The 17,657-nt window shown below is 40.1% G+C and overlaps 1 protein-coding gene and 1 long non-coding RNA gene across 6 annotated transcripts in view; both read left to right on the forward strand.

Moving 5' to 3' along the window:
* The window catches only part of ATP7A (ATPase copper transporting alpha), a 28,618-nt gene extending 19,532 nt beyond the window's left edge, over nucleotides 1-9,086 (forward strand). For all 5 annotated transcript variants that reach the window (XM_032983426.2, XM_032983424.2, XM_032983425.2 and 2 more), the window contains exons 13-23: nucleotides 29-183; nucleotides 493-627; nucleotides 1,521-1,715; nucleotides 1,928-2,110; nucleotides 2,435-2,648; nucleotides 3,307-3,453; nucleotides 3,886-4,028; nucleotides 4,369-4,572; nucleotides 5,178-5,295; nucleotides 5,794-5,896; nucleotides 6,734-9,086. In XM_032983426.2, coding sequence (XP_032839317.2) covers nucleotides 29-183; nucleotides 493-627; nucleotides 1,521-1,715; nucleotides 1,928-2,110; nucleotides 2,435-2,648; nucleotides 3,307-3,453; nucleotides 3,886-4,028; nucleotides 4,369-4,572; nucleotides 5,178-5,295; nucleotides 5,794-5,896; nucleotides 6,734-7,010 — 1,874 coding nt within the window. In that variant the 3' untranslated portion in view covers nucleotides 7,011-9,086. The remainder of the gene's footprint in view (nucleotides 1-28; nucleotides 184-492; nucleotides 628-1,520; nucleotides 1,716-1,927; nucleotides 2,111-2,434; nucleotides 2,649-3,306; nucleotides 3,454-3,885; nucleotides 4,029-4,368; nucleotides 4,573-5,177; nucleotides 5,296-5,793; nucleotides 5,897-6,733) is intronic.
* A 5,633-nt stretch (nucleotides 9,087-14,719) lies between these two features.
* LOC116959283 lies at nucleotides 14,720-17,582 on the forward strand. The gene is made up of 2 exons (XR_004405768.2): nucleotides 14,720-14,980; nucleotides 17,138-17,582. It is a non-coding gene; the product is annotated as an uncharacterized LOC116959283 (long non-coding RNA).
* Nucleotides 17,583-17,657: the final 75 nt, after the last annotated feature.

Below are 17,657 nucleotides of genomic sequence, written 5' to 3' on the forward strand. Positions count from 1 at the left end.
AAATGTACCTTGATATCTGTTGTTGTAGGTGAAGCGATGCCCGTGACTAAAAAACCTGGCAATACAGTTATTGCAGGTTCTATTAATCAGAATGGATCACTACTGATTTCAGCAACCCATGTTGGAGCTGATACAACTCTTTCCCAGATTGTTAAACTTGTGGAGGAGGCCCAGACCTCAAAGGTAGGGTATCAGCAAGTTAAGCATTTGAGTTCTGTCTTATCATTTAGGCATCGGCATACCTAATCAGTTGAAGAGTGCTTAGGACTGTTCAGATTTAAATTGCAGTTGCATAATGAAATATCTTGCTGAGTAAGAACTTTGATACGGTCTACTGTTCCAGATCTCATCGTCAGATTAAGTAAACATGTAATTATAAAGTGTAGTATGCCAAATGTGCTGCAAAAGGAAGCTGTGATTTTTATCTATGTCTGAAGGCATAGAAGAGAGCAAACATAATGTTGCTGGAGCTGACGTGTTTCTCCTTCCTAGGCTCCTATCCAGCAATTTGCAGACAAACTTAGTGGCTACTTCGTTCCTTCTATTGTGGCTGTCTCTGTGGTTACTCTTTTTGCCTGGATTATAATCGGCTTTGTGGATTTTGAAATAGTAGAAAAATACTTTATGGTAAGTAAGTCTCCTTAAACACCTTCTGAAATGCTTAAAAAATAGTTAGCCTACAAGTCTGTTAGACTGCCGTGGTTTGTTTTCTGAATTATCCATACTGGCAGTTGCTGACGATAGATACTATATTTTTTACTATGCTTATTGTTATTATATTTTTCATATTACACTTTTTATACTCTCTCACTCCTACATTAATACTTAAAGAGAATCTGCAGTAATTAATCAACTCCTGAAGGTTAGTATTAAAAAAAAAAAAAAAAAAAAAGTTAATTTAAAAAAGTAAGTACTAAACATCAAAATTTCCCAATTTCTATTCCTTCTCTGTGGGCAAAAGAAGCCCCTTATGTCACAAGCTGCAATTCTGCATCTAGTTTTGTTAGCACAGCTCTGTGTAAATTCTTCTTTATGATCAGTGGAATTCATCTTCATTACCGATGCTACAGGAGGATCAGGGTCCTAATTTGTACCTTAGGGTTGCTTAGATCAGTTTTCTTGGTTCATGACTATTTCTGATTAGAATTTATTAGTTTCCAGGAAAGCCATCTTCAAATCTTTTTTCTTTGTTATTGTGTATATTGTTGATAGTGTCTTTTATTTCATTACATTGCAGTGTAAAAGAGTTGTCATAGCATGTGGTACCTTATTTATGAAAATGTCCTGTAAATAAAACAGGTCATGGGTATATGCAGTATAGAACAGAACTTAGTCATTAGTTAGTCATTAGTTTAGTCATTAATCTTAGCTTTGAATCCTTTTCCTGTGCTTTACTTCTTAATATTAATAGTTTACCTTGTATATTTGCAGATATTTTTAACATCACAGCCAATGTGTAGTTGAATACATTGTTCCATTGTTCCATTTCTCCTATTACTAAAATAAACTTCTGTCACTAGGGTTACAATAAGAGCATTTCTGCAGCCGAAGTGATAATCCGCTTTGCTTTCCAAGCCTCTATCACAGTGTTGTGTATTGCGTGCCCCTGTTCTCTGGGATTAGCCACCCCGACAGCTGTGATGGTTGGTACTGGTGTGGGAGCGCAGAACGGCATCCTGATCAAAGGAGGGGAGCCACTAGAGATGGCCCATAAGGTAAAGGACGTAGGTTATTGTTACAAGAACTTTAAAGGCTGATGTCGGTGGCGTTTTGCCAACTGCTGTCTCAGCAGATCACTGCGTGTGCAGCGGTACGTGTAAGTGATGTAGGATCAGTACATGGTAGTTCGGTTTGGTTGGGTGGTTTTCTGAGGAAGCTATACGTGAAAGCTTTGTTCACTGAATGAAGTCCTCCTGTTTTGCTGCAGGTGAAGGTGGTTGTATTTGACAAAACAGGTACTATTACTCATGGGACTCCAGAAGTGATGCAGGTGAAGTTTCTAGTGGAGAGCAGTCAACTGCCACGAAATAAAATGCTGGCGATAGTGGGGACTGCAGAGAGTAATAGCGAGCATCCTCTTGGAGTAGCAATAACAAAATACTGCAAAAAGGTAAGGTTTTTTTTTTATATAGAACAAGAGTAGTTTTTGTTATTGAAGAACCTCTCTTGCAGTACTTAATGTGTATGAATAGCCTTGTGCTATTTAGAAAATAATTGATGTATTCAGTTGGGAAAGTTGAAAATTGTGGAGCTACATAAATCACCTAATACCATGTCAGATGCACTGGACACTCAAACTTACGTTTTGATGATTAATTGAATATTTCTTTGCTCCTGTTAAACTGCAGTCAAACTAACTATTTTGTGGGGTTTGTAAATGTGGTATGCTCTTGTACATTTAAAAATTTTCTCAGTTTGCATCCTTTTTCTTTAGGAATTGGACTCAGAAACCCTTGGGACGTGTACAGATTTCCAGGTAGTTCCAGGCTGCGGCATTAGTTGTAAAGTCACCAATATTGAAGCATTACTCTACAGGAAAAACAAAATGGTTGAAGAAAACAATATTAAAAATGTGACACTTGTGAAAATTGAGGAAAATATGGATGAATCGGTGCAGTCTCCTTTGATTATTGATGCTGAACTACCAAGTAAGCTAACTCTGGTTTATAGAATAAAATAGATACTTTTTGCTTTTGTGTCTTTAGGATCTTTAAGAGTGACGTCACTTTTTTTCTGCCCTGGAGAACCAGGCTTACATCAAGGCACACGTGAAATAGTTGGTCGCTAGTTTATTTCATGCTCACACATCACTCAGGACATTTTGATTAAATACAATTTGAAGTTACATTGGAATATGAGGCGGGAAAATCTCATAGGAATTGTCTTTCAGCTCTCTCTGTTTTTACTTTGCTTCATCCCAAGTTACTATTTGCTAGCCAAAATATATATCTTTGCACAACTGACTGGTTTCAATCAAAAACAGCTCATTGTTAGATGTTTCAACTATATTGGGCTGTTACCTATAAATTAGAAGCGCTGAGAAAGGGACTTGATCCTTTACGGTCCTTTGACCTGTGATTCTTGGTTCACTGAAATGGTAACTACCCATTACTGAAGAAATGTTGATGTCTTTCCTGTCAAGAACACACGAAAAGATTGGCAGGGCAGAAAGTATTAAGAAAGACTTCCTGTTTGGATTGTCTGTAATGACATTTCAGTGAATACTGGAAGAACCTGGGTAGGATTTGCTGGAGGGAAGCTTCCTGGTTATCCATATGATGGCAGGATTGTATTTTCTTCCCTCAGCTACTGTGACTTCTCAAAAATACTCTGTTCTCATTGGGAACCGGGAATGGATGAATAGAAACGGCCTCCTTGTTAAAAATGAAGTTGATAAAGCCATGACAGACCATGAGCGGAGAGGTCGTACAGCAGTTTTAGCAGCTGTTGATGGTGAGTTCCATGCTGTCTTTTTATTGTTCAGAGGTTGATTTGTCACTATTTAAATCGAAAGTAATAAGTAGTAATGTTATAGCAGTTACACCTGAAGCAGAAAAGAGATCATTAACTGGTTTTATAGTACTCACATTGAGAAAGGCCTGTTCCTGCCTTTATTAGTTGACAGGAGAGTTGGACATAATGCAAGAACTTCAAAGAGAGCAAAGGGGAAGAAAGTAGAGAAAAAAGGAATTTCTTGATTGTTGGACAGTCCGTGCTCTGTATTGCCTCAAACACTGCTGTCCTGATATCTGTTCTCATTCTGCTTTTTACTGTTGGTATTGCTGTTTCTGGAATTGATCTCACTGGGAAAAAAAAAGTTGTTTTTTTTCCTAAAGCAATAAAGATCTTTTATTACAAACACATTATTTCTTTCTGCTCTTTTAGGAGTGCTTTGTGGCTTGATAGCTATTGCTGATACTGTGAAACCAGAAGCTGAGCTGGCAGTCTACACTTTGAAAAGTATGGGATTAGAAGTTGTCCTAATGACTGGTGACAACAGCAAAACAGCAAGATCTATTGCCTCTCAGGTAAGCTGTTGTGCTTGTGCTTGGGTTTGAAGCTTGCTACAGCCCGCTCACTGGAGACCCATTGTGTCATGTTGGTACTGCTTGTGGCTGACATAGAACTGGTCTAGTGTGAAAAATGGTAACATGAACAAACTCAGTGTAAGGGGGGGAATGAAAGAAGCCTTTTCGAACGAAAGCAGCATCAACTTTGAATTCAGAGCTGTTTACATATCAGATGGGTTTGGTCTTTAACTCATGAATGGTAACATGGGTTTCAACCTTCCTGCTCGTACTATTAAAGGTAGAAGCTCTGCTAGCTAGTAGAAAAGCTACAAGACAGTTTTGTACTTTCTCTCTCTAGGTTGGCATCACCAAGGTGTTCGCAGAGGTTCTTCCCTCCCACAAAGTAGCCAAAGTGAAACAGTTACAAGACGAAGGAAAACGGGTGGCCATGGTTGGAGATGGTATCAATGACTCCCCAGCTCTTGCTATGGCCAATGTGGGAATTGCTATTGGCACAGGCACTGATGTAGCCATTGAGGCAGCTGATGTGGTTCTAATTAGGGTAAGAAATAAGAACGCCTCGTTAAAATGAGATAAGAAGGGTTAGAAGGCCCGGGATGTCTTGAATGATTCAGACCACTGCTGAGGTGTACAGCCTTCATAAGCCGGGAGAACTGGAGCAGAGAAGAGATTGTCTTCATCATGTTTGTTTAGTGTAGTGGTAATTACTCTATGAAGGAAACTTCCCCGTTTTCTGGGCACTAAAGATTTTGGGGTAATTAAAGTTTGAGAGGGGGCAAAGGAGGAAAAAGTGACCTGACCTTTGGTTAACATAAACTCTATTTCAGTAACGTACCACAGTACCTCCAAGGTTGTAGTCACTTCTTCCTACATACCAATAACACCATGACAGAAATCATGCTCAGTGTCCAGATCTGGACTGTGTGGTGCTGTACATGTTATTTGTATTACAATGACATCTGGAATGAAATTGGTACTGAATGTATGGGCTCTATAGCAGACAAACTAGAGCAGCCTACAGAATACTTACTACATATAGTCCGTTACATCCAATGTACAGTAGTTAGTTTTGAAATAGTATGATGACAGTACATGTATGGCGTTTTTTGTCTCTTTTTGACTTCCAATAAACGTGTTAATTTGCAGGATGATTTGATGGATGTGGTAGCAAGTATAGATTTATCAAGGAAAACTGTGAAAAGGATCCGTATCAACTTTGTCTTTGCTCTGATTTATAATCTCATTGGAGTTCCCATAGCTGCTGGTATGTGAATGTTCCCTTCAGTAATAAGATTGTGTTTAGTGATTAGAAGATTGCAGTAATTTACTATTGTGTGGAAGAGTATTCATTTTCTTTATTTCTGATTGTCAGTAACTGCTGAGTTCTCTTCCTGGGGACACTGCAGTGGTATATTTGTGAGCTGTCCTCCTCCCACGTTATGATTATTATGGCTATGATCAGCACATCAAAATAAGATAAAAGGTTTATTGAATGAGCTTGATCCAGTGAATAAGCAGTTTACTGCAGGGCAGGCAAGTCATGCCTACCTTTGAATTTCAGACTGCATGAATGACACATCTAGCTGTATTCATCTGTAGGTTCTCGCTCAGATAAAACACAAATATTTATCTGTTAAATAAATCCAGTTTATTAACTATTGAAATACAACTTCAATTAGACAGTCCATGTGAAATTGTATGTGTTACTATATGAATAATGCTGTGTTCCTGCTCTGAACTTACTGCTGTCTTATTTTTCTAGGTGTCTTCCTGCCCATTGGTTTGGTTTTGCAGCCCTGGATGGGATCTGCAGCAATGGCTGCCTCCTCTGTTTCTGTTGTGCTTTCTTCTTTGCTGTTAAAGATGTGAGCATCAACAATTTTGTAGTTCACAGTTTGGATTTGGAGCTCAGGTCTTTCACTTTCAGTGGCAGAAAATAAGTGTTGGAACTATGACAGGTTTCAAAGCTTTTTGAAAAACAGTACAGGCAGGTCCCTGTTTAGCAGCAATTGGTTTTGTTCTTGCTTGAGGAGTCATTTGGTCCAAACTGCTTCAGACAGTAGTGTTTAAAAATGTCATTTCTAATGTGAAGAGAAATGTACAGATCGGAAGTGTGTTGGGAATGGAAAATTCCTTAGTGGCCTTTGTGTATTTGTGAGAAATCTTGTCAGGACATGCTGGCTTCTGAGACAGTGCAGCTATAAACACCACACTGCCACTGAGGGTTGTTGCAGTAAGTAAATGAAGCTACTGCATTTGTCACTGCGTTACTGTTCCTTACTCAGCAGGCAGGAGAGTGTAGCACGGGGGGAGGAATGGTGGTACCTTTTGCTATGTAGTTAACGCACAAGGTTTCAGAAGGAGGAGAGTAGAAGAGCTGGCAAATGATAGCTGCAGTGGTCTGCTCTCAGTAAATACGTTTTGCCCATGTGTTTTGCAGATGCTGAGCACCACCAAAGCAGTTAAATACTGAGCAATGCACGTCAGCTTTACCTGTTCTGTGTTCTGGCCAAAAAGCACTAAAATAGTTTCTGATTGTATAGCAGCCTTGAAAAATCTGAAACTTTCACCACCGTATAATCAACCAAATCATAAGTGTCTCTGGCTTGTGCGTGATCCCAGGACGTAGGCTAGTTTCAGTCCATATTTTAGTGTATTTCAACCTGATACATACTGTCATTTTTTGTTTTTCCCTTCTTCAGGTACCAGAAACCAAGTTCTGAGAAACTCGAGTTCCAGGCCCATGGCCAAATGAGGCACAAGAGCCCATCAGAAATCAGTGTCCACATTGGGATTGATGAGACTGGGACAGGCTCTCCTAAACTGAGCTTAATGGACCGAATCATCAATTACAGTAGAGCCTCTATAAATTCTCTCTTTTCAGACAAGCGTTCAGTGAACAGCATAGTTCTTAATGAACCAGATAAGCATTCACTTTTGGTGGGAGATTTTGGAGAAGATGATGACACAGCATTATGAAAGACTCACCCCTGCTAAGCAAAAAAACCAAAACCTGAAGCAAAATGAAAAACCAACCAAAACAACTGTCTAGAAGTCTGTGCATGTATTGATCATTTCTGGAGGTCTTTTCAGATGTATTTCTTCTTTAATGTAGACAGCTAGTTTTTTGCAGTGATTTTCCAGAGGCTTTTTAAAAAAAAAAACAAAAAAACAAAAAACAAAACAAAAACTAGACTTACCAAAAAAAAGCTGAGCAGGGGCTGTTAATGCTGGCAAACAGGGTCATGTTACCATTCCATGAAGTTTGCAGTATAGCATTTTTTTTGGCAAAATGTCAAAATACAATTAAGGAAACTAAGGAACTAGAAACTTATTTCTCAGCCTTATAACAGGCTACTTTATGCATAGTCAAGTTTAGTGCTGTGTTAAAAAACTATAAATTGTTGCATCTGCAAAATACTGAAGGTTCGTGTGTTTCCAGATAGATGTGCCTTACTTCAAAACTTCCAAGACCCTTCTTGTTTCCATAGCCTGCCTTCTACCAGACAGGGTTTCTCTCAAATGTCTTTTCTTTCTATAAACATCTGGTTCCAGTTTTTCACACTCCTAGCTTCAAATCATCTCATCATTTGTGATCTGGATTCCTGCGAGACTTAAACCCAAAGCCTCCCAGTTACCTGCTTTCTAACATCAGACCCACACTTGACTCTAGACATTCATGCCCCGGTACACTCCCACTACTGAGATTGTCTGCTTGAAGGTTGAATGGGTTGAAAGGTTTGCTCATTCCCAGCCTCTCCTAAGCCAAAAACTCCTGCCACATCTGAATGTGATGTGGTATGAGCTGAAATGTTGAGCTTTTAAGAAGGCAGCAGTGTAGTTGGTGCTCACTACCCATGTCTGGTAGCACTCCTTAAAGGAACCAGAATAGTTTGGACTGGTGTCACGCAGACTGCCTTTAAAATCTTTCCTGTTCAGTCTTTGCAGATATCTAACACCATCAAAGAATTTATTATGTATCAGGTACTGCAGTAACATCAGCTGCTTGTAAAGATAATTGAAGTGTCTGCATACCAAGCATGGTTCAGAACCCACTCCATAGACTGATCCAAACCTCATTTGCTTGGGATGCTCAGATCCAGACTTTGTGAATTAAGAGTCTTCATTTGTTACTGAACTATCAAAATGCAGGTTTCGATCATTAATTAATATTAAAAATATTCTCAATGAGAAATAAAGGTGTTGATCACCTAGTAGGTAGCTACCTGTTTGTTACTTAGTAAACCTTGTTCTAAATCTTCTGCTGAGACAGCTATCTGAAGCAATTACTAGATTTGATAATGTTGAATTCATTATGGAATACAGTCCATAGGTGTAAACGTAATTCAAATTTGTGCTTGTAGCAAAGGAATAATCAGTTCGGAGTATGATAGACATCTCCGTAATATTCTAGTTTTTAACTCAAAGTCTGATGTCAGTGCATAGATTGTGTATGTAAAAAGTCATAAGTAAATAGATTTTGCATTTTATCTGAGAACTTCTGGAAAAATATCAGTGTATGGAAACGGAAGAGTTGTGCTAATGAGTATGTTAGTAAATCAGTATACTTGTTATATTGCAGTGAGGAGAACAACATAATTTGTTGCTGCTGCTAGTGTTAGAAACAAAGTATTTCTGTTGCAGGATTTAGGTTCTTAATATCTCTACATGAATATAGATTTTTTTTTTTTTTAATTAGATTATAGCTATATGTATATATATTATAGTGTTAAGAAATGCTGAGGTGAGGTACGTTACTGCAAAGCCATTCCATAAGATGTTGTTCTCAGTTTTCAGCAGCAAAGCTGTTTCTTACAAAGCAGATAGTTACCTAAAGACTGATCATATTATGATGGTTTTTTAGTGCTTCACAGCCATGCAAATGGTTTCCAAAGATTTCAGTTTTCTTGTTTATCTGCACTCGTTCTCAGTGTTGTTCTTGGCAGGTGAAAGAAGTCATAGAATCATAGAACACCAGGTTGGAAGGGACCTCAAGGATCACCTGGTCCAACCTTTCTGGCAAAAGCCCAGTCTAGACAAGATGGCCCAGCAGCCTGTCCAGCTGAATCTTCCAAGTGTCCTTTGTTGGGGAATCCACCACTTCCCTGGGGTGATTATTCCAGTGGCTGATTGTTCTCATTGTGAAAAATGTTCCTCTTGTGTCCAAGCAGAATCTCCCCTGGAGTAACTTGTACCCATCATCCCTCTTCTTTTCCATGGGACTCCTTGTAAAAAGGGAGTCTCCATCTGCTTTGTAGCCACCCTTTAAATACTGGAACATGGTGATAAGGTCTCCCCTAAGCTTCTCTTCTCAAGGCTGAACAAAGCCAGTTCTCTCAGCCTTTCCCCACATGCCAGGCTTCCCAGTCCCCTGATCATCTTCATGGCCGTTCTCTGGACCCTCTCCAGCCTGGCCACTGCATTTTTGTATAGCAACATCTTTTTTTGTGTATTAAAATATGTATTCTACCTATTTTTGTCTGGATTGTGCTCATGGGTGGTTTTAATCATTCAGTGAAGACGCAAGGCAGATCCTAGCATGCTTTCGGATGGGAGTTTCACTACTGCAGGTGCTGGTTATGACGTATGTGGCATGTAAAGGACAGATATGCTCTTACTGCAGGAAGTGGAGTAGTGGTTTAGGGTTAAATTCCTGGTTGGTTAATTATTTCCAAATAGATTTTTAGAGCACTTTGTCTTAGACCTTTTGTTGTCTAAATTGTACGTAGGTTGAATGTTTATGGTGGAATGTTGGCTTTATCACCAACTTTTTTCCCCATGCAGATGTTTTTCTAGACTTTTACATTTTCTGTGAAACACAGCATTTGATCCAGTTACAGCAAAATAAGGCTACTTTTCAAAACCAGGATACTTAATGAGATGAAGAGGTGATTATCAGGGAATAAGGAACAATAAAGTGCTGGCTGAGAGGGAAGGGGATAGCAGCTTGTAAGTACAGCTACAGGATCAAACTCTAGAGAGAAGAAATAACTAAGCTGAAGACCAGTGTTAGCCCAAGAATGAATGTGTGTAACGTGGTTGTGCTAAATCTAGGCTTGAATTGAGATGAAGCTTCTTAACTATAACAGCTATCAGGTTCCGAGACAGCTTCTGTTTGAGCTAGTTCATGTGGAAAGCAAATTGCTCTCATGTTGCTGAAAGAGGCTTCTATGAAATGATGCCAGCAAAAAGCAGTGGTCCGGACCCGGGAAGTCTGTCTCAATCCAGTTTTCCTCTTTAGGGAAGTCTGTCTGGACTTGTCTTTTCAACTTGAATATAGTGCACAGTGTGTCTGAGTAATGTATAGCTGATTAAGAAATTCAGAGTCCAGATCTTTGAAAATAGGTTGTCTGTCCAACACCCCCCTCCAAAGGTGTGTTACTGACTTAGGGAATGTTTATCTTGTTATTAAAATACTATATAAGGTGCTCTATGTTGAAGAACCAAAATATTTGTCAGTTTGAATGTACAGTGCAGGTGAAACAATGTAGGAGCTAAATGTTTTCCCAAATGTAAATGTTTTAATATGTAAATATGTTACTCCTGTTGGAGACAGTTTGGATTCAGAAATTTAAAATATCACTTGGAAACATACAGTTACAAATGAAATTGTATTACTAGTTTGTCTATTTTATTGTTTTATGTAACTAGCTATTTATAAAACCTATGTTTTATTTAAAAAACAAAGTACATATGCTCGAGGCTTTAAAAATTGCTCTTTGAATCTTACCAATAAAGTTTTAAAAGAGTAGACACTTGAAATTTTATACAAAGAAGAATGTGAAGTTGACAAAACACAATGAAAACAAGCAAGCATTTTTATTTATTAAAAACTATGTTTATATTTCTTCTTAGAACTTTCAATGAAATGTTTTAAACTTGAGATTGTTTTTTTTATTCAATGTTGGTATGAAGAATGGAGAAACGAATGCCGTTGGAGAATGCTGATTTAGTGTTGTTATATTTCTTTACATCTAGAGACATGTAATCTCACACTTCCTATTAAGTCTGTGCCTCCATCATTATAATGGCAATTACAAGCTATATAATAAAAATGTATCGTCCAAAGACTGTTTTAAATCATGTTCTGTGATCTCCTTTAAATATTTCTTTTGCTGACTTAACAGGTTCTACTGCCAGCTGTGCAGAATCTCTCCCCATTCGTCCTTCTGCACTGTTTGATTAAAAGGCCAAGCGTGGCACCTCGGGGACATGATGATGTTGGATTGCCCTGCAGGAGGTTGAAATGTGCACCTACACAGGATGGAGGTTCTGAAAGCAGCTTTGCACATCACGTGCCCTTCATCTTCCCTGAGTAAGAGCACCTTGGGTGAAACGGGAAAGGCGAAGCTCTGTTCCTTTTTGCTTGTTCAGCAAAAGGCTGAGGGTCAGGGTTCTTAGGTATGTTTCCAGCTCTGCTAAACTGCGTGGCCTCAAGCAAGATATTCAGCCTACGTGAAACTGTGGGGCTGTTGGCAAATGGTATTAGTGAAAGTTGGGAAATTGTGGACTAATCCTCATGAAAGAGCACCCTTGCAATAACAGGATCATGGAGCGGCTGAGGCTGCTGGAGGTCACGTAGTCAAAACCTGCCAAACCAGGTGGGCTAGGGCTGGTTGTCCAGGACTGAGGTTTTTAATATCTCAGCCTCTTTGGGCAGCCTGTTCCAGTGGTCAGTCACCCTCATAGTAAAAAAGTGTTTTCTTACATTAGGATGAAATTTTCCATGTTTCAGTTTGTACCCGTTGCCTCTTGTTCTTTCGCTGGGCACTACTGGGAAGAGTCTGGCCGGAGTGCGGTGGTTTATGCAGTCACTCCGTGTCCCAAAGAAAAGTGCTAAGCATGAAGCGGTGGGGAAAATTCCACGGGAGTGCTCCTGTCTTCCCATGGGGATGGCCGGGCTCCCATCCCCAAAATAATCATTTGGTTCAAAACATAGAAATCTCCTGCCAAAGCCTAGATGCTGCCCTGAATGGTGTTTGAAGCAACGAGGAGCAGTAAGAGGAGAAGATCCCCTTCTCTGCTCCCCAGCTGACCTTGTTAGAAGAGGTCCTGGCAGCCTGACCGGTGCCCGGGTTGTGGTCCCTGACAGCCAGCACACGTCCAGGGGGGTTTCTGCCTTCCCTTCGTCAGGATAGGAAAAAGGTGCGAAGCCTGAACAGATCTTCTATTTTTGAGTTTTCTAGAAGCAGCTCTCAAACATTTTAAGTAGTGACTGAATGCTCCAGTATTTCTTTGAGCTGTTGCTCTTATTTTCATTTTAAAAAAAAAACCAAATCCACACACAAAAAAACCCTGCTCTGTCCAGAACCCTTCTTATTCTCTGTGTTTGCCAGGCTGCCTCTCCACCATGCCTTATGCCTGTTTGCAAGTAGACTGGCCAGGATGGCTTCTGGAGTTTCATGATGCTGTTTTTATGTCCAGAATAATAATTTCCTTTTGATTTTTTTTTTTTTTTTTTTTCTGGAGTGCTCTGGCCAGGGTGCCACAAAGGTCAGCTTTCTCCCTGTGACCTCAGCTCATCTCTGCCTATCACCAAGACGGCCTCACTTGGAGATAGCGTGAAGGTTTTTAGTGTGATGCTGCATGATGAAGACCTTGTGTCTCCGTCAGTATCTGAGACAACTCACTGCTTGACTAGAGCTGGATGGGCAGATCCTGCTGCGCTGGGGAGCAGGCTGAGAGGGGGTCCACGAGACCACACCACTGGGGAGCGTGACTACCTAGCTCTGAGCGAGGAGGCGTGGGAAATCCCATAAGCTGTACAGGCATATTTAGTGACCACTAATTTTAGGCAGAGTAAGCCTTTGTCTTCACTAGCTCTGCTGTTGTGTAGAAGATACAAGTTTGCATCCACATCTTCCCAAGGTGAAGAATTTTGCTTTCCATTTAAGACACAACACTGTAATTTCATCATCTTGGACTGACTCTCATTGGCCTAATATGCCCCAACAGGTGTGGAAACCTACAGGTTTTAGCACTTGTGGTTTTGAAAATACAGGCCTGTTGCACAGAAATAGTAACCAAAACATTTAGGTTTCTTTAATTTAGGCTTTTAGTTATTTTGGGTTAAGAGAGTGTGTGAACCTTCTAATTTCAAATTGAACAGTCTCTTTCAGCTATGGCTGAGTTAAAAAAAAAAAAAAAAATTGCTAGAACTTTTTTTTGCATCTGTATCCAGCTACAGTTTTGCAGCAGATTGTTTAGTGAAGTGGATCAAAAGCACCTCGGTCTGCAGCCTCAGACTTTGGTCACTGCGCACATGGATACAATACTTGCCATTTAAACTTGGTAAGGGAAGTTTGACTGAAGCCATAGTCAGTCTCCCAAGGTACAGAACACATCACAGCCACAGGGTAAGATCAAACAATTTTAACACCTTTTGGTTTTCAGCAGCTTTATAGTCACAAGGCTAAAATAGAAGAAAATAGGCTGTATCAGTCAAAGCATGTATTGAGATCTGGAAAATCTTTCTTTTGACTCTCATAGAAAACAGCTTATTTTTTGAGGCAATCCAGACCAGCCAGCCTAGCTGCAGTGTCACAGTAAGGTATCACGCATCAGCAAACCAGGCCTTTATACCTGCTGCACAGAACCCAGCCCCATATCCAAATTATCTGATGTCACACTGATGGTGGTAAGTATCTTCTATAACTGAAAGTCTTTTGTCTAACACACAATATCTTTTCACTTACAAGATGTAGTTCCCATATTCTGTTATCTTGGCAAGAGAAATACCCAAGTCAAGTAAGCTACCCTGATGCAAAGCTGCACAACCTCTCTGAACAGACAACTCACCAGATGAACACATCTGGATTTTAAGATTATTTTAGTTGAAGGTGCCATAGTTTAGGGAGTATCACTGATTAATCTGTATGATCTTGATGTAGATTCATTGAAACATCTTATTTATATCAACTTGTATTTTAAAAAACACAAAAAAACTCCAAAACTCAGACGCTTGTTAAGTAGCCAGGACTCCCCAAATCCTGTGTCAAATCTTCTTGAGAACAAGGTGCAATCCAAAAATCTCTGCGTTCATCTGGCCAACATCCATTATCTGTGGTTCAAGTAACACCAAGTGTAATAGGTATAGAATTAGAAATTATGAAGACTCTCCTGGAATTTGAAAATGCATCTCCTTCCCCGAAATCCGACAAGTCAGTGATGTTTCTGAAGTGACAACTCAAAAGTTGTCACGGAGTAAATTCTGTTGCAAGCCACTGACTTCAGTTTTACAGTAGCTCATATGGGTGTTTACTACAGCAGCCTCTCTCCTGCCTCATGTTCCTTGGTGGCAGCAAGCAGCTGTGAGAGGGATGAGCAGAGCTCTCACATTCAATATTACTGTTTTGTTAGGAAAAGAATAAAAAAGGTTAAATTATTTGGATCACATACAGGTTCATTTTACCCTGTATGACATCTGTGGAACAAGGATCAGTTTCTAGGGCTCTGATGGAAAATGATATAGTAGATAATGATAGGCTTAGTGGTATTCTAAAATTTATTTTCTTGTTTAGCATTACAGAAGCATGCAAAAATGCTGTATTCCAGCAGCCTGCCCCAGCCAGGTACTCCACTGGTTAATGCTGGAGCCTCTGCAGCTGCTGCCTGAAACATCGTGTTTTCAGGCTTGATGGCGTCCATTTTACCAGCACACAGTTCCTGTTCCCTAGATGCTTTCATTTTAGTATGGCTACATTATTTTCTTTTAAGATGCTCTTTTCTGTGTTTTTCTTTTGAAGTAGCGTTTTTAAAAAGCATCTCTGCAGAACAATTTGACAAGCCACAAAGGTCAGGCTTTGATTCAAAATTCAGCATCTGTCTTGATACCAGAGCTGTGCTACTGTCAGTGTTGGTTTTTTTCCTTCCAGTTGCCTGGATAATTTAAGTAGTAGCTGTGAACTGGTATCGCGTCTACCAGGTCGTAAATGAAAACTGCTGAAGAGGTAAAATTTTTTTGTATCCCATTTAAACACATCTCTAAAGTAAATTCCTTAGGGAGAGTATAAGAGCTGTACATACATACATGTTCAGCTGCAATAAAAAAAGAGGCAGTGTGTATAAAGTAGGATTCTTCAGCATTTCCAGTTTAACCTCCCCCATCCAATTTTGTACTTGGACAGACCTGAAGCCCTTCATTCCCTGCTAAGGTTAGAAATGAGATTGCATGCAATAGTTAGCCAACTTGCTGACATTAGGCAGGTGATAGGAGCAGCCAAGAGATGTACATATTTAATCTCTGACCACAGTGGTGCTAGAAGCTTTGAATTTTGCCCAGGTTTCAAGCAGTTTTCTCCACGGTGCCAGACTGGCTACTCAAACATTCTATCCCAATTGATCATTGAAAAGAAGAGCTGGGAAGGATTACAAAAAACAGACAAAGCTAGAGCTGGTGAGAACATACAGGACTTGTCTTCACATAAACTTTAATCTTCAGAGCAGTAGACAGTTTGTGGGTATAAATCTTAATATTTTTGCCTAATTTGTCCCTAAATTCCAATGCTCCTACCTGGTAATGCTCCCAGTGCAGTGCATGCTTTGCAATCACACCTTGAGACAGAGGCCCTGCCTTGCCCTGAAGGGCAGAGAAGTTTGCCAGCAGGTAACTCCACCTTTTATTTAGGATGAAAAGGCAAAAGCTAACCTTGTACATGGACACTGTAACCTTTGCTTGAATATTGCACTGCTGCAAGGAGAAAACTTGGAACCTGGTTTTAAATAGCTTAAAATGCAGAGCAGTTCTAAAAGCAGGAAGTTTCAGACACTGGGTCAGGCAATACAGATGAAGATGCAGATCACCGGACTCCGAACCACAGCCCTGCAGTTAGATTCATATAAATATCCATGCCAGTGCACCAAAGCCCCTGATCTGTCTGAACTTGCCACAGTTCCATGCCTTTTGGCTAAACGAAGCAGGCAGGATGATGCAGGCGATGCCTGTCTCAGTCTAAAGTACAGCTTCTGTTTTACGTTCCTATAAATTACTTCCTAGGATGGTCACAGATCTAAAGCCAGATCCTTGGGATTTTTTCATTACCAGCCCTTTGCCCTCCTGACTTTGTTGTACTGGTTAATTTAAACATACAGGTTTTGAACTCTTTGCATGGGCTTTTTTTTTTTTTTCTTTAAATATTTACAGTATATTCCAAATATTTCACAACAGGGGGGGAGGACAGAAGGGTGACTCAAGAATGGAAATGAGATTTGAGCTTCCACCATGTGTCTGTAGTACCTCCCCTTTCTTTGTAATGTCTTTAAAATGCACAAATTCTGTTGTCCTGGCCATATCCCATCTGGAATTATGTTCTGCCACCACACCTTCTCATGTGACTTCCTCCCTACTCCCCTACCTCTTGTTCTTCACCAAAAAATGGAGAAAAAGCAAGCAAACATAAAACCAATGTACACCTTATGTTAGTAAAGTGTTCATATGGCTGCAGTTCTGCCCAGACCAATAGATCCTTGTAACTGCGCTAAGCTTCTAATTTCAGATGCCTACGGACTTCTTATGCAATGCTCTACTAGCCTATTAGATGTATACAGTTATAGTGGAGTTAGTACCATTGAGTAGAGGGTTCTTGGTGGGTTTTATTTATTAATTTTTATTTATGGCTTGCTTATTCCTCTATTCCTGAATGCAGTCTTCTAACAGGGGCTTAGCAAGTGTCCCACTGTCCCCTCTCCTCAGTCAGCTGTGATATACACCTATCTTCCATCTTACATTACTGTGGGTGCTCAAGTTACTGTGTTACTTCTCCTTCATACTTTTTTACCCCTAGGAGGTAGCATGCAAGCGTTTTAAAATAAAGTCTTGTACTAATGAATGAATCCATTTACTAGGGAAAGTAATTGGTGCTGCAAGGGTGCAGTTGTGAACTGCAGCTGAAAGGAGCCTTCCTTTCTGAGTCAGCAGCAAGGAATTTAACCGTTGCCTTTGAAGAAAGCAGCACAGCACAAAGTAGATCAGGGAGAAGGAAATAGATTAATTTCAGAACAGTGAAAGAGTTACAGCTCCTGTGGATCTGGAGTACCCCTTCCTTATCTTCTTACCCAGTGTCCCTTTAACATGAGCATTTGTTCACCTGCTGTCAGCTGTGCTTCAGGCTTTGCAGGTAAAAGCATCTCTTGGCAGCCGTGCTTGTGTGCAGGCGATCCCCACTCCTGAGAGAGCTCTTTCGCTGAACAAACCCTGGAAGAGGATCTGAACATGGAGTGCTCCTAGACGCTGGGCAGGCTGGATTCAGGACCAATTTAGGATTTGATTTCTGGACCTTGGTGTATGTTGTATTAGCGTTGGTATTTCCAGACATCCCTGCCCACTGGTGGTACTGCAAGCGCCATCCAGGTCCTCTGGTTTGCAAGGACGCTGTTGGCTATTGGAAGTTCAGGACTGATTTACTAATTTGCAGGAAGGACCCTTGGATACACCCCGGATTTACTCTGAAGTCAGTATTGAAACCATTGCTGGACTTAATTTAATTTGAACCCTGATTGTATCGTTTATAGCTATAGATGATAAACTATGGTGACACACACTGATAAACTAAAGTGATGTTTGCCTGGTTTTCTCCATCCTAAAGGGTGGTCACCTAACGGGTGATTTCATTAGTTTGTATTCACTTG

Source organism: Tyto alba, unplaced genomic scaffold (assembly GCF_018691265.1).
Source record: "Tyto alba isolate M040663 unplaced genomic scaffold, T.alba_DEE_v4.0 Super-Scaffold_5, whole genome shotgun sequence".
NCBI lineage: Eukaryota > Metazoa > Chordata > Aves > Strigiformes > Tytonidae > Tyto > Tyto alba.